The sequence below is a fragment of the Trachurus trachurus genome, assembly GCF_905171665.1.
Source record: "Trachurus trachurus genome assembly, chromosome: 8".
NCBI lineage: Eukaryota > Metazoa > Chordata > Actinopteri > Carangiformes > Carangidae > Trachurus > Trachurus trachurus.
Genome location: NC_139905.1, coordinates 12,435,060 through 12,449,077, shown reverse-complemented (window position 1 = coordinate 12,449,077; position 14,018 = coordinate 12,435,060). Strand labels below are relative to the sequence as shown.

Below are 14,018 nucleotides of genomic sequence, written 5' to 3'. Positions count from 1 at the left end.
CTTGACTCAGTAGGGGGAAGGATCTCTGCTATTACACCTGTCAGCTATTATGTTTAAGAGAATATCAAATATAATGGAAAATGTAGCCTGGGGCAAAGATTTAAATGTGTAGAGGTTTAGTATCAGTTGATTAACGGCCCCTGATTGATCTGATTTCAGCAGAAATGCTAAAATAATCACAGCTTTTAGCTTCTTACAGTAAGAGGTGACATTTTCTTGACTGAGCGTGTATTATTAAAACAAATATGATACTGAAAATAATTGTTGCTTGGGGGTTTCTTTATGTTAATTACTTGACATACATGAAAAGCAGTTTGCTAACACCACATTTACATAATGAACTCTTGACACAAGGTCATTGTACAAAAACTACAATGCCACAGGATGGACTATGCATAATTGAACAGAAATTATTAATCTCTGATTTAAAAAAAAGAAGATGTTAATTTAACAATATAAACGAAAAAGATATGTGGTTTCGTTGAACAAAAGAAATTAGGTTTCCTACCTGTGTGTCTGCTACTGAGCTATACTGACACTAAGTGGTGTTTCTTCAGTATTTTGTGTGAGTTGTTGTTATTATGAAGATCGTTCATAACAAAATCAATATAGAATAATTAATTAAAACTTCGAACTATATTATAAACGATAATTAGGAGACCACCTTGTAAACATATCAGGGGAAATGACCGTTAGCATCGCCAACGCTGGAGCACCGATTCTCTACAATTACAATTACCTTTTCAGTCCCCAGAAACCGAGGCGGAGTGAGAGCTCTTCGCCTCTGTTTCACTCCGTTCCCCCTGATGACGTAACGGAGCTTCCGCTTTCCTACTTCCGTACACAAACGGCTCGGCTGATGACGTGTACGCTTGACTACCGTTAGCTGGGCTGCTAACTTAGCCACCTGTCAGAATAAAGGTGTTGTAAAAATAAATTGACGACACAAAAGTGAAAAAGGGAAGGAGAGCGTTTCATTAGAACTGGGAAAATGGAGACGCTTTACCACCAGACGAACAAGTGAGTGCGTCTGCCTGTGTTGTGTGGGAAAACTGTCCTGGAGACTTTGTCCTAGCTAGCTAACGAGTGTTGACTAAAACTAGCTAATTACTTACCTGTAATAAGTCATCATCAATATTGGAGGATTATTAGTCATAAAAATGTGTTTTATTTGTTGTTCCCCGATGCTCTAAAATCGTTCAAAGTCTCCCTGAACATTTTTGTTTGGTTTCATGTATCGGTTTCCTTTTCACTCAATGAATGTTTATGAATGTTTATTCTGAATCAGGCAAATCCAGGAGGTTCAGTCTTTGATGGGAAACCTGGAGAAGACAGACCGTCAGTCAGTACACTGTGAGTAGGCAAAGCTGCTGCTTCTGTTCAAGCTGCTTCTCCCACTATTTAATCCAATCATATAGACAATACAGTCAACCCCTAGATTACTAAATGCAAACAGCAAAAGTCCCAAGTTCACTCCTTATGGTTTGGGTCCATATGATTCGCAAATTTATTAGAAACCTGCACCACTTAAGTACAGTTAATGTCATGTAATTATCATATGAAAAACATTTTCCATCACAGGACAACTGTTTTCATCATCATCGTGTGTCTGTCTGACAGTTAGCCTATTTTCTTTTATAACCGAGTAATTGTTTAATAGAGTAATAAAATATAGCACTCTCAGATTATTATAAAATGATCTCACTCTTATTCCTGGAAGCCCCAAGTGAAGATAATTAAACTGCTTCTATAAAACTGATGTTGAATTTTGATTTTACTGTCATAGAAAACTAAGCAACGAACAAATATTCACATCTGAGAAGTCTGCTTCAGTGAATGAAAAAAAAAAATTCTAATTCAGTTCTCATTTTCCAAATATTTCAATGTCAGATTGTTTTTTGGATGCGTTTGTAAATAATGAAATGACCATGTGTATGTCAGTAAGCGGGCCACTGCCTCATGGCGCCTCCTGTAGACAAAGATTTGATGTTTTTGATTGATCAAAAGAACAAAAGTAAATAAACAACAATTGGACAGGTTAATTGATAACAGACAGTACTCATCATTGTGTTCTTATCAGCTGTGACGTCGGTCCTGTTTATGTCTCCACACCCAGCTTTGTTTGTTGCTGTTGTTGTTGTTACTTATTTGATCAATTTGGGGGAGAAAATAAAACTGATGTGAGAAGACAGAGTCATGGGCAGTAGCTACATGATTTATCTGAAGCTTCCAGTCCACTTTCCTTTTAACAGTCTTCCTAATTTCTTCTCAGTACTTGGTCTTTGTTATGGCTGCATGTCGGCATGTCGTTACCCTCTGTGACATAATGACCACAGCGGGGGCCGGTGTCTCCCTGGTTGATTGTTGTCTGTGGTTGATCGCTGCCCCATCAGTTGTGGGCCAGGCTGGTGCCGGGACAGGAAGCAGCGGGGTGGGTGGGTGCAGTGACAGGAGCAGGGAGGGCTTCTCCTAGATAATGGTGGGAGCCAGGCCAAATGATGACGTCAACTTGTGTTTTAACGCCGGGGGGCAACGCTTATATGTTAACCTTATAAAGTTACTGATGAAAGAGGGTGACTCCACTGTAATGTGACTTAATGGCCAGGTGTACAGGTATAAACACGTATCCACAGTCTCAGCAATGTGAGGACTGGATGAAGTTTAAAAAACAACAAAAACAAACTGTAAATCTATAGTTCAAACAAATATATGGTTTATCTTTAACAAGTCAGCCTTTGCAAATAGAAAGTGCAAGAAAATCTATTGCTGAGCTACAAGTATTAGTTGGTTAGTTTATTAGTCAATCAACAAATTATAATCTGCACCTTTTTTGATAACTCAATCATATTTTAATCATTTTCTAAGCAAAGAACTGAATATGAACGGGTTTTAATCTCTTAAATGTCAGGTTTGTGATGGTGGGGTTGCAGCCCTAACCCAATTCTGGTCATTTTTCTCTATCTTCTAACTTTTCTCTTCTTCTTTTTTCTCAATACCCAAGTGTTAGAGAACGACCTGCAGGCTAGAATCGACCAAATCTTCAACCATCTAGAGCGACTTGAGATCCTGGCCAGCAAGGAGCCACCAAACCGCCGTCAGAACGCCAAATTGTGAGTTTGGAGTGAGTCAATTGATGGTGACCCTAAAGCCCCAGAGCTGGCAGGGTGAGCTGTATCTCAGAGAGGCACAGGGAGGTAGAAGATGAGACAGGCTGCCCTGTCCTGCCCTGTGGCGACGTGGCTCTATGAAAACATTTCCTCAGAAGCCCCGTCATCACCAGCATTCCTGCTGCATTGGGCAAAGATTCATTTCTGAGCTGGGTAAACAGGCCTTAGGGGACACGGTGTGCACCCCATCCCGGAGCGCTGCTCTGATCTTGGTGGAGCTCTAGTGGAGCCGGAGTGAAGCTCAGGAGAGGGCGAGACGCTTCATTCCAGCTGCGTGAGATTTAAGGGGAAACGAAATGTTTTCATCGATTGTGAGAAGTCAGAATTAAAAAGTGGTGCAATGAGCGTCTTTGAGCACTTCTAAAAGCACATTATAAATACAATTTTGTATTATTATTATAGTATCATGAAATACATCAAACAGGTCATGGTTTCCAAGACCTATAACACCATACAGAAATCTATTTAATATATTTTTAATAACCATACTGTTCAAAGATTGAGCAATGAATATGTCAATTTATTGATGTTTGTATCACATTTTGTCAATATAACAATAAATCTTGATAATGATTAACAAAATGATATGACCTGGTTTCAGATAACCAGCACAAAATTATGCAATGCTAATATTGCCCACAATGAGATCATGGGTTTGAAGTCTACTTTGGCTAAACAGCCACTGTCAGCACAGTCCACTGCTGAGATGATGTCACTTTTATAGATACTTACCGTAATATCTCCTGACATCAAATATGTTAAAACTTATCTTATTGTCCAGGATTATGAATTAAATTAATACATTTTAAAACCTTTTCAAGCCCATGTTGGTCTGTAGTGGAACAGAGAATGGTTTGCATAGTTTTAAGAAAGCGTTTGTCCCCTTCATAACTAAGACTTAGAGATACTTTATTGATCCCAAAGGAAATTCAAGTATCCAATAGCGCAGACATACATATCATATAAGGGCGTAGAAGAGTAATATGACACAGATAAGAGAAGTATGAAAAATAATACGCAGTCAACAGAGTCTCATTTGTATTCTTTGCTTCCCCTCAGGCGAGTGGACCAGCTTAAATACGATGTTCAGCACCTCCGCACCGCTCTACAAAACTTCCAGCACCGACGCTACGCCAGAGAAGCTCAGGACAGAGAGAGGGAGGAACTCATGAGCCGCACCTTCACGACCAACGTAAGTCAGACGCAGCTGAAAACAGGCCGAGGAGCTGAGTGTGAATGCAGCATCCACACGGCCGTATACAATACAAACGCCTCAGTTTGAAGCTGAGTAATGTCTGATCTTTATTCAACAGGATGCAGATACCTCCATCCCCATAGATGAGACCCTACAGTTGAACTCCAATTTGCACAACGCACACAGAGGCATGGACGACCTCCTGGGCAGCGGCAGCAGCATCCTCAACGGTCTCAGAGATCAAAGATCCACACTCAAGGTGTGTTTCATGGGGTGTAAGGGACAAAAAAAGGGACAACAGATCCAGATCAGAGCAGACTGTGTGAATCTATAAAGAAATGAAGGAATATAAATGAAGTATAAAGAAATCACATATGTAGTAAAGCAGAGGACTTTTCCTTTTTTTGTTTTCAACACACAGGAAGTGGTATAGAAAAACGCACGTTCGCTTGACAGATACAGGTTAAAAGTTCTGTGTCCACATTCATCACAATAGTCTCATTGTGCTCAGCGTAAAGGGTGAGTCCTCATTTCCAGGGAGGAGATGGTCTTCCTGGTTTTAGCTTCAGGCCTCCTCTTATCAGGGTGTGTCTTGTTTCTTAGCCATGAGAAACTTGTGACGGAGCGGCGCGTCAGGCTGGGTGTTGGCGATCACTCGTCGTCTCCCAAAATCAGATGAATTAGTTTGGATAATTACAATGTCGTCATCCTCCAAAAACATTCTGTGTCTGTGTGTATGTGTATTTTTAAGGTTGTTATATCCTAATGTAACACATGTGATACTGTTTGGGCTGTGCACAGGGGACCCATAAGAAGATGCTGGACGTGGCCAACATGTTGGGGCTGTCCAACACAGTGATGAGACTGATAGAGAGGCGAGCCGGCCAAGACAAGTTCATCATGATCGGAGGAATGCTGCTGACCTGCGTCTTCATGTTCCTGGTCATCAGATACCTGGGCTGATTTTCCCTTTTCGTCCACTGATGAGTCGTGGACATAATATCTGCAGCACATCGTCCCTCATGATATGAAAAGTGACAGCTCGAATTTTTAACATCAGATTAAAGTAGTTTTTTAAAAAATTGTGCCATTATAGTTTGTTTTCCATCATTTAAAGTATTTTTTGGCACCTGTAAAATGGTAAGAAAGGCAGAAGACCTTAATTACAGACAGTATTCTCATTTCACTTGAAGCTTTGAACTTTCTGCTGCGGTCGTCAGATTACTGCCACAAATACATGATCTATTTTTTTTCCTTTTTTAAAATCACAACCACTAAGAGACTGTAAATCATTCATGTGACTGTACCCAAATGGCTTCTTAAAGATACTTCAACTTGATATTTATCTTCAACTTGCTTTTTCTTCTAGTGAAAAGCCAGTTTTTTTTTTTGGTCCTTGATCTGTCATTAATATTGTAATTCTGCCTTGTTCAGCATGGTTCAACAGGAAAATATGTATACAACATGTTCCATATTTCTTTACGTTGCAGCTTAAGAATACTCCCAGAAGTTGTTTACTCAGTTGTTCACGTGCCAATGCGGTTTAAAACAGCAATCCTGCAGAAAATCCTCCTGTCATTTAACTTATAATGTTCAGTTTTTGTTGAAATTCAATGTGTAACACATTTCAATCACATCTGCAGCCTCCAAAATGTTGACTCTGCACCCAAAGGAGTTTTGACAAAAACTAATATAAAACCCCTCATGAAGGGAGGTTTTTTTGCACAGCTGCTGGTTTAGACTGCATCAGGTTGAGCTGTACAGTAGGTGTTCCTAATAAACTGGTGTCTAATCTCGTCAGAACTGAACAAAGATCTTGAGAAGTAGCAGTCATTTTGTAATTGTTACATACCTTCTCTTGGATTTATACTCGCATCCAGTCTCACTATGTGAGTGATTTAATTCTCTTAATAGAATAAAACATGTTCAATTTCCCCAGTGACTCTTAATCTAATGAATCTGATAAAAAAAAGAACGGATATTTGCCATTGAGCTATTATCAATAAAGCTCCCTTTCATTGTAAGCAGCATACTGTTACTACACATTTGTATTTTTACTGCTTCCACAAGTCTGTTCAGGGAAACTACGGCTCCATCTAGTGTTTCATATTCAACACTGACGTCTGCAGGAGCTCGTGTGAATCAGTCATTGACTGTTTGGGGTTGAGTGTCTACATGTGAATTTCATTAACCTGTTTACATATTACGGAAAACGACACATGAACTCAAGATTTTATTTGCTGAAACAGAGTAAGTCTTTTAAAAAATACAGAGTTGCTACTGTTTGACCGATAACTATCCTTCACCATCCCTGCCCGTCGCCGTCGCCGGGGTAATTTAGAAACAACCTTGATAAAATACATAGTGTCCGTTTTTCATCCAACAATGACGCTCTGCTCCCCATCCCGCCCCGCCCCCAACAGCAGTTTCAAACCTCTAGAGTGTTAATAGGTTAATCTACAGCAGTTTTATTTACAAAATTACACAAAAGCAAAAACACTGCTCTTCTTTTGAAGAGCATTTTGGAAAATAATTTAAAAACAGAAAAATACAATTATTGCAGTATACTACAATCTTATTGTTACTTGATGCCAAAGCACCATCTTGATGTACAGAATTCAGTGCAATTCATTCAGGTGTACCCTCACCACAAGGGAACATGAGCTTTGCCTCAGAGCATCAGGGATGTTAAAACCCCTACATCACATTTCCCCTCACGAACAGAGGAGGTTCTTAAGTGACAATGTCATACTGATGGAGGACACCATAGCTGTAATTATTTCATATGGTCATCATTGGTGGGATTCTTCACATTACACACTGATATATGTACAAGTTTACTGCATTACAAGTTACAAGTTTAGAGACCAGGGATCCAATAGAAAGCGAGTAGTCATATGAAAACAGAAAGCGTCACTAATTCTGAAATAGTCTGTCTCTGACGGTTACATTACACAGTCGAAGCTGTACGTCTCTTTAACAATACACTTCCTCCTCCTCATGACATAATTCTGCTGAGAGCTTCAGCCATAGTGTCCCTCTTTGGCTGCCAACATGAGCAAAAACAGAATAATATTTCTATGTGGAAAAACAAACAACAAAAAACTCCAGTGGTTTCTCTGATTTGTCATTGAAACAAATGGGTTCTGTTACACCCTCCCCCTCCCCACCCAACCACACCACATGGGATATAAACCAATGACTTTAGGAAGTCTCTTTAAATTGAAACCCTGTCTGAAAAATTCAGGGCGAACCATGAAAAAGTCTCACATGAGCCAGAACAAAATTTTAGTGTCACTTTTAAAGCCGACACATGCAGCACCACTTTGTGGCAACAACTCGCTGCACTGTGACGGCCAGTAAAAATGGTGGTTTTACCGACGAGCCTCGTGTCTCACTGCCTGCACAAACTAAAGACTTGATCTAAAAATCTGAAACCGAGACAAGTTCAGGTCAAGTCTTTCTCACAAGAGTTGTGAACGAACTTCCTTCACTTGCACCGCTCCTCAAGAGCCGTGGTTGGGCGGGTGCTGGAGGTCCTGTCCTGAAAAGATCGGGTGTAGGAGCGGGTGGAGCTGGAGGGCGGCTGCTGCGGCGGCCTGCGAGGGCCGAGGGGTGAATAGTGTCGGGTACAGGGCCGCGTGCGGGACGTGGTGGAGCGCTAACGGGGTGTGATGCAGTGCAGAGGCCGGGATGATGTGTATGGGCTGACCGGAGAGGAAGGCTGTCGGGTGGGCGGGAATCAGTCCGGCGTGTTGCAGCGAGTGTCCCAGAGAGTGACCGAGGGAGTGGCCCAAGGGAGACAGGGAGATGGGGGTGAGGTGGTGCTGGGGAATGTGGTGTACCTGGGCTAACTGGGTGTGTGCGGGGTGCGGGTGATGGGGATGCGCCGGGTGGATGCCCATGGCTGCAGCGGTGGCGGCGTGGTGCTGGAGGATGGCGTGTTGAACCGTGGTGATGGAGGTGCCGGACGCCATCGACACCGTTGGCTGCTGGATGTGAATCTGTTGCAGTTGCGGTGGAGGCGGGGCCGGGGCCATGTTGGCGGCTGCTGCGGCGGCGGCGGCGGCTGCAGCGGCGGCGGCGGCGGAGGGAAAAGTCTTGACCTGCTTGGCTAAAAGCTGCTGCTGGATGTGCTGCTGCGCGGCCTGCTGCAGCTTGCTGTACTTCTCCATTTCCTCTGGTGTGAACGTGATGGGCTGACTCTCCAAAGGAGCCAGTCCGTCCTCCTCCGCCTCCATGCCGTCCTCCTCCAGGTTGGGTGGAGGATACGCAGGGTAGGCATGCATTGGAGGCTGCTGCTGCTGCTGCTGCTGCTGCTGTTGTTGCTGCTGCATTTCGGGCATCAGCGTCTCCATCATGGGGTTCTGGGAGGGGTCCTGGCCCGGCTCTCCTTGGTACGGAGGCATCATCATGGTGGGTTCCTGTTCAAACAATGGCCTGGGCTCTTGGAGCACCGTGGCTTCTGCAGTGGGAAGTGGTGTCTCTTCTTGCACCACCACCGTGGTCTGTGGAGCCTCCTCCACCACCTTCTGGACCGGAGGAGCTGGAGGCGGCGGAGGAGGAGGGAACTCCCGTATCTGCTCCACCAGGATAACCTCCCTCTCGGGCTCGGAGCCTTTCCCCGCTCCGGATTTCTCTCCCTCGTCCGGTCTGGTTAAGGGAATCACTGGTTTCTTCCCTGCCTGCAGTTTACCAAAGAGTGGAAGCATGGCTTTATTTCCCAGGGTTGGCGGGAGTTTGGGACCAAAGTAACCCTGCGGTGGGTCCTTAATCTTAATGCCAGATTTCGTTCCTGTGGCGGAATCGTCGGAGCTCTTTTTGGACTGGACCTTCTCCAGAAGCTGGCGAGCGGTGAGGCTGTTTTTCTGTTCCCCTGCGTCCCGGGAGCCTCCCGGCCTCAGAGCCTGAGAGGACGACGAATGGGTGTTGCGGTTAAGGCCTCGCGATCGTGGCGACTGCGAGCGGTAAATGCGAGAGCGGTTGAAGTCTCTGCGGTGCGTGTCGCTGTCCCCCCGACCTCGGGGCCCGCCTCGCCGGTGAGTGGAGCCCTTGGCCGAGCTGGAGGAGCGGCTGGCGGAGCTGTGGCTTCGGCTGTAGCTGCGCCGCCAGGATCGGGCGCTGGTGCTGCGGCTCCAGCTGCTGGAGCTCCTCGAGCTGCTGCGGTGGTGCCGTCGGTGCCTCTTCCGGCGGCTGTAGCTGCGCGACCGTGAACGGGAGTCGTCCGAGGAGGAAGAGGAGTACTGGTGTCTCCTGGATCGCCTGCGTCCTCGGCTGCCCCTCCGCTCGTACTCGGAGTCCGACGAACGCTTGGAGCGCCGCCGTCGCCGACCCTCGGTGCTGTAGTCGCTGTAGCTGGAGTAGCTGCGGCTGCGGTGGCTGTAGGCGCTGCTTCCTGCCGAGGAGCGCTCCGAGCTGCTGGAGTAGGAGTGACTGCGGGAGTTTTGGCCGCGATGGCGCCGACGGCTGCTGCCCCGCCGTTCCCCTCGTCTCGACGAGCGACTGCAGGACCGCCCAGATTCCTCGCTGTGGTGGCGGCGTTGTTCCCGAGGGCTTGACCTGTGGTGACGCGAACGCTGAGTGTTGGAGCCCCCTTCTTCCTCGCTCTCGCTGCTGGGAGGTCGACCGGGACCGGGACTCTTCTGGGCCGAGGTGGAGCAGGAGGCACTTTGAGGAGCGCTGGAGTCCGTCTTCTGCCTCTTGCTGCCGCTGTGCTCCTCCGAGGAGTTGGCCTTGTCGCCGCTCTTCCTGGCTCCTCCTTCCTCCGCTCCAGACTTGGAAGGCACTTCCTTAGTAGTCGTACGTTTTCGCTTCCCCAGCTCTACTCCTGAATTCCCTGTGGCTCCACTGCTTCCAGTTGTCACCTGGACAGACGAGGAGACGGTTTTATCTTCGGACTTTGGTTTCGCTTTCTCCTTTTCTTCACCTGTCGCTTCATCTTGATCCGGAGCTTTATTTTTGCTCTTCTTCCGTTTGTGTTTTTTCTTCTTTTTGGGCTTTTCTTGCGTTGCCTCAGTGTCTCCCTCTGCACCCTCCGCTGCTCCCTTTTCTTTTCCTTTACGCTTTGAGTGCTTTGCAGACTTCTTATGCTTCTTCTTTTTCTTTTTTTTCTTGGCACTGCTGCTGCCGGTCGTGGGCTTTTGCTCATCACCTTCGCCATCGCCATCACCAGCGTCTCCCTTCATCGCCGGCTTATCTTTGTCGCCGCTGGTCCCGGGTTTAGTCGTTGAATCTACTTCAGCTGTTGAGGTTGCTACCTCTTGCCCCTTGTCATCAGACTCTTCAATGGGCTTAGTGGACTTTGCTGCTTTCCCACCACGCACCCCTTTGTTGCGGGACAGCTTGAAGTCAAAGTAGAGGGGATTACAGCTGTAAGACAGGGACGGCTGTGCTTTTGTAAATTCGAGGAGCTCAGACGGCCACTGCAGGGTGGTGCTCTCATCTTTGCTAAGAACTGGGAAGAAGGGACCAGTAGGGATTTTAGGGCCTGAAGTGGAGTCCAGAGTTTCCTGCGTGCTCTCTGCTTTCTGTGGAGGCGAAGTGGGTACCGTGGAAACTGTGTCTGCTGCACATGACGACACCTCCTCTGCCTTCACTTTAGGTGATGGAGGAGTCGGCTCTGGCTCGGGGGTTGCAGGGGCAACGCTCTGCTCTTTCTCAGTCTTACACTCTGTAACACTGGGCTCCGTCTGTTCAGGACTAGCTTCGACCTTTTTCTCTTCCTGCGCGTCCTCTTCCTCTTCCTCTTCTTTGTTCTGACACTGATCTGTGGCCTTCATGAAAAGCAAAAACTGGAAGTGGGGCTTCACCCTGCAGTGAGCCGGAGGCATGTAGTGATAGTACTGAGGCTCCAGTCCTGCACATCCTTCCTCCTTTTTCATCATCATCTTCAGTTTGTTAAGTGTGGAGGCTAGAGAGGCTCCGTCATCTGGCTGCTGAGCCTCCTCTGTCGCTGCCACGCTGCCGCCCTCTCCTCCTTCACCTCCTCCTCCTCCTCCTCCACCTCCTCCTCCTCCTCCTCCTCCTCCTCCTCCACCTCCTCCTCCACCACCTCCTCCTCCACCACCTCCTCCTCCTCCACCTGACACTACCTTGGGGCTTTCTGTGCCGCCACCAGATGTCTCCTCTTGTACGACAGTCTTTTCTCCCTCCTGGCCCCCCCCTTCCTCCTCCTCCATAGCCTCCTCGCCGTGATCAGCAAACACTGCAGCTGCGGTCTCCAGCTTCACCGGAGCTTTCTTGGCAAAGGAGAAGGACACGCTGACTTTGGATGCACCACTCGGGGTTGGGGAGGAGGAGCTGTTCTTCCCCAGAGAGAAGCTGATGGCCGGGCCAGGCTTTGGTGAGGCCTGCCCAGTTTTATCTGTCAGTGATCCTTCCAGGGCGACGTCTGTCAAAACTGGGGTCTCTGGCGTCGTGTTGTCGCCATCCTCTACCTTCTCTCCATCCACAGCTACTGTGGTAGTTTTGAACATGGGCCCACTTCCAGGCGTGCTGAAATACAGAAGCATGATGACAATGTGACAATGTTTCCAAAACCAGATTTCAGTAAGAGTTTAAGATCATAACCAAATGCTGGTTGTCTTTGCCATGACAAAGGACCTGACAGAAATCAATTATTTATTTTTTTCACCTTAAGTAAATGTGAATTGTTCAAATATTAGAGTTTGGGTTCATATCAAATCTATATTTTGTCTTGTTTGGGCTGCACAATGATCAAGGCTCAACAGACTCTGTGCCATAACTACATAAGTGTTGAGTCCAGCCAGCAGAGGGCTCTCCAGGAGTGAATTCTTACCAGTCCTGGTGTTTCCTCTGCTCTGCCAACTCATGCAATCGCCGCAGCATCTTTTCCTGCTTCTTTCCACCTTTCCGGGAACGTGATGACACGTTACGAGCAAACTCTCTCTGCTTGAGCTCTTTCAGCCTCTACATTACACCAAAGCATGACAATGACAAGACAAGACAAGACAAGGAGAAACAAAACTTTTGAGCATCTCATCAATTTCCTTTGTGTTTCAAAGCAGAACATGTCTCTATGAGCAGTACCAAAAAGGACACGGTGACAGTACCTGCTTGTGAGCATGATCATAAGAGTTAATGTGGTTGTCAAACTCCTGGTGTTTGGTGTACTGTTTGTCACACAGCTCACAGTAGAAATTGGCTCTCAGGTCTTCCAGAGCCTTTGCAATGGCTTTCTCTTTTTCCACCTGGTCCTAGAATATGAGAGAGATAAAGGAGGGTATGAGTGAATGAGTCATAAAGTAGAAGAAAAACACCCAATTACAGTAAATAGGGCGCTTGTCACCTTGCTCTTTTGTGTGGGTTCACACAGTATCAAGGTACAGAATGAACACTGATCATTAGCATGACAAAAGGCTGAAAGGCTTCACCTTGTATTTTTGCCGCAGTTCCTCTGTGTCCTCCTTTTCCACTTCGAGCACTCTTCTCTTCTCTGTGGCGTCCTCTGCATAGTCCAGCTGAAAGGACACACGCAGCTTTTACAACGCTGAACAAAACACTCCTGAATCGTCGGCAGCAGCCCTAATTCATCTTATACTAAATGCATGCTGTGGTGTCAGCTGTGGTTTCCCTGAAGTGTAACACGTCAAGGCCACGGGCTATGGAGATCGCAGTTTGTCTCGTTTGTGTTGCCAACATGCGTCTGATGCAGACAGATCATTGATGGCTGAGACACGAGGCATAGCGGGGGCACATGGACACAGATGCACCAATCCTCCCGATGAGTAATGGTGCCATTTGGGGAGTGGCAGTGAAAGAAGCGTCTGTCTCTCTCCATTACTAGTCAGTGTACCATTAAAAATTATTTGAGGCTTTAAATAAAAGGAGATGTATAATGATACAACTAAGGATGGGCATTTCAAGCAAAAGTACTATTCGATAATCGCAGGGTACTAATCGATTATTAATTAGTCTTTCCATGCTTCTCCTTCTGCAACATTTACATTTTTTCAGACAAGACGATTGTCTCATAAACTATTCGATTTTTTTTTTTAACTGAATTCGAAAATCATTGTCCATCCCTAGCTACAACCAAAAACAACATTTGCACAGAAGAGCCTGTAATGTCCCCGAGTGCTTTAAGCACCGATGACTTCCAGTCAGTGGAGCCAGTAACCCAGTATGAGTTTTTCTCCACTGACTTATCATTCATACAGGTGGTGTTCCTCCTCACACTTGTCTATCAGGCTGCCAGTTGCTGAAAAAGGGTGATTGATAACTTCAGACAATGTTTCCACTGCTTCACAGTCCAGTGCTGCTGAGCTTTCCACAACTCCAGCTCGGGAATTGGCGCTTGGTATTGTCAGCGCTGCTCTTGAGCTCGTATGTCATCTCTGAAGCGGATTCTTCCAAAGGCTGTCTACAAGTGAGCGAGGGGGGGGGGGGGGGGGGAGGGGCAATGCAACTAAGGACAAACACTTTTAAGTTGGCGATGAGCTTCGCCATTTGGCAGCGGTTCTTTGGCTGAACTGCTGATGCTCCTAGTTTCTGCCTCACAGGAACAATTCACACAATTCACCAAGAAAACTCAAGATTTAAAAAAAAAAAGGAACTTTTTCTAGTTTCCTGCGCCAGACGCTGAGCTCCTCAGTGCTGCTTCTACAAACAATAGTTGGGACCTTTCATCACGTTCT

The 14,018-nt window shown here is 46.3% G+C and overlaps 2 protein-coding genes across 12 annotated transcripts in view; one reads left to right on the top strand and one right to left on the bottom strand.

Annotated features, from left to right (window-relative positions):
* The first annotated feature begins 850 nt into the window (after positions 1 to 850).
* gosr2 (golgi SNAP receptor complex member 2) lies at positions 851 to 6,232 on the top strand. The gene is made up of 6 exons (XM_083978038.1): positions 851 to 1,020; positions 1,289 to 1,353; positions 3,002 to 3,110; positions 4,227 to 4,359; positions 4,481 to 4,621; positions 5,164 to 6,232. Exons 1-6 carry the CDS (start codon positions 992 to 994, stop codon positions 5,323 to 5,325), a joined length of 639 nt encoding a protein of 212 aa, XP_083834164.1. The 5' UTR covers positions 851 to 991; the 3' UTR covers positions 5,326 to 6,232.
* A 350-nt stretch (positions 6,233 to 6,582) lies between these two features.
* gpatch8 (G patch domain containing 8) overlaps positions 6,583 to 14,018 on the bottom strand; it is a 28,498-nt gene continuing 21,062 nt past the window's right edge. For 10 of the 11 annotated variants that reach the window (XM_083976745.1, XM_083976746.1, XM_083976750.1 and 7 more), the window contains 5 exons: positions 12,756 to 12,842; positions 12,435 to 12,578; positions 12,161 to 12,291; positions 11,444 to 11,856; positions 6,583 to 11,383 (listed from right to left, as the gene is read on the bottom strand). In XM_083976745.1, coding sequence (XP_083832871.1) covers positions 7,869 to 11,383; positions 11,444 to 11,856; positions 12,161 to 12,291; positions 12,435 to 12,578; positions 12,756 to 12,842 — 4,290 coding nt within the window. In that variant the 3' untranslated portion in view covers positions 6,583 to 7,868. The remainder of the gene's footprint in view (positions 11,384 to 11,443; positions 11,857 to 12,160; positions 12,292 to 12,434; positions 12,579 to 12,755; positions 12,843 to 14,018) is intronic. The other variant, XM_083976748.1, reaches the window with a different exon arrangement.

Excerpts from the sequence above, each read along its gene's own strand:
- gosr2 (XM_083978038.1), top strand. The coding sequence starts at position 992 with ATGGAGACGCTTTACCACCAGACGAACAA. Across the intron at positions 1,354-3,001 it reads AGACCGTCAGTCAGTACACT|TGTTAGAGAACGACCTGCAG; the intron begins GTGAGTAGGCAA and ends TCAATACCCAAG. Across the intron at positions 3,111-4,226 it reads CGCCGTCAGAACGCCAAATT|GCGAGTGGACCAGCTTAAAT; the intron begins GTGAGTTTGGAG and ends GCTTCCCCTCAG.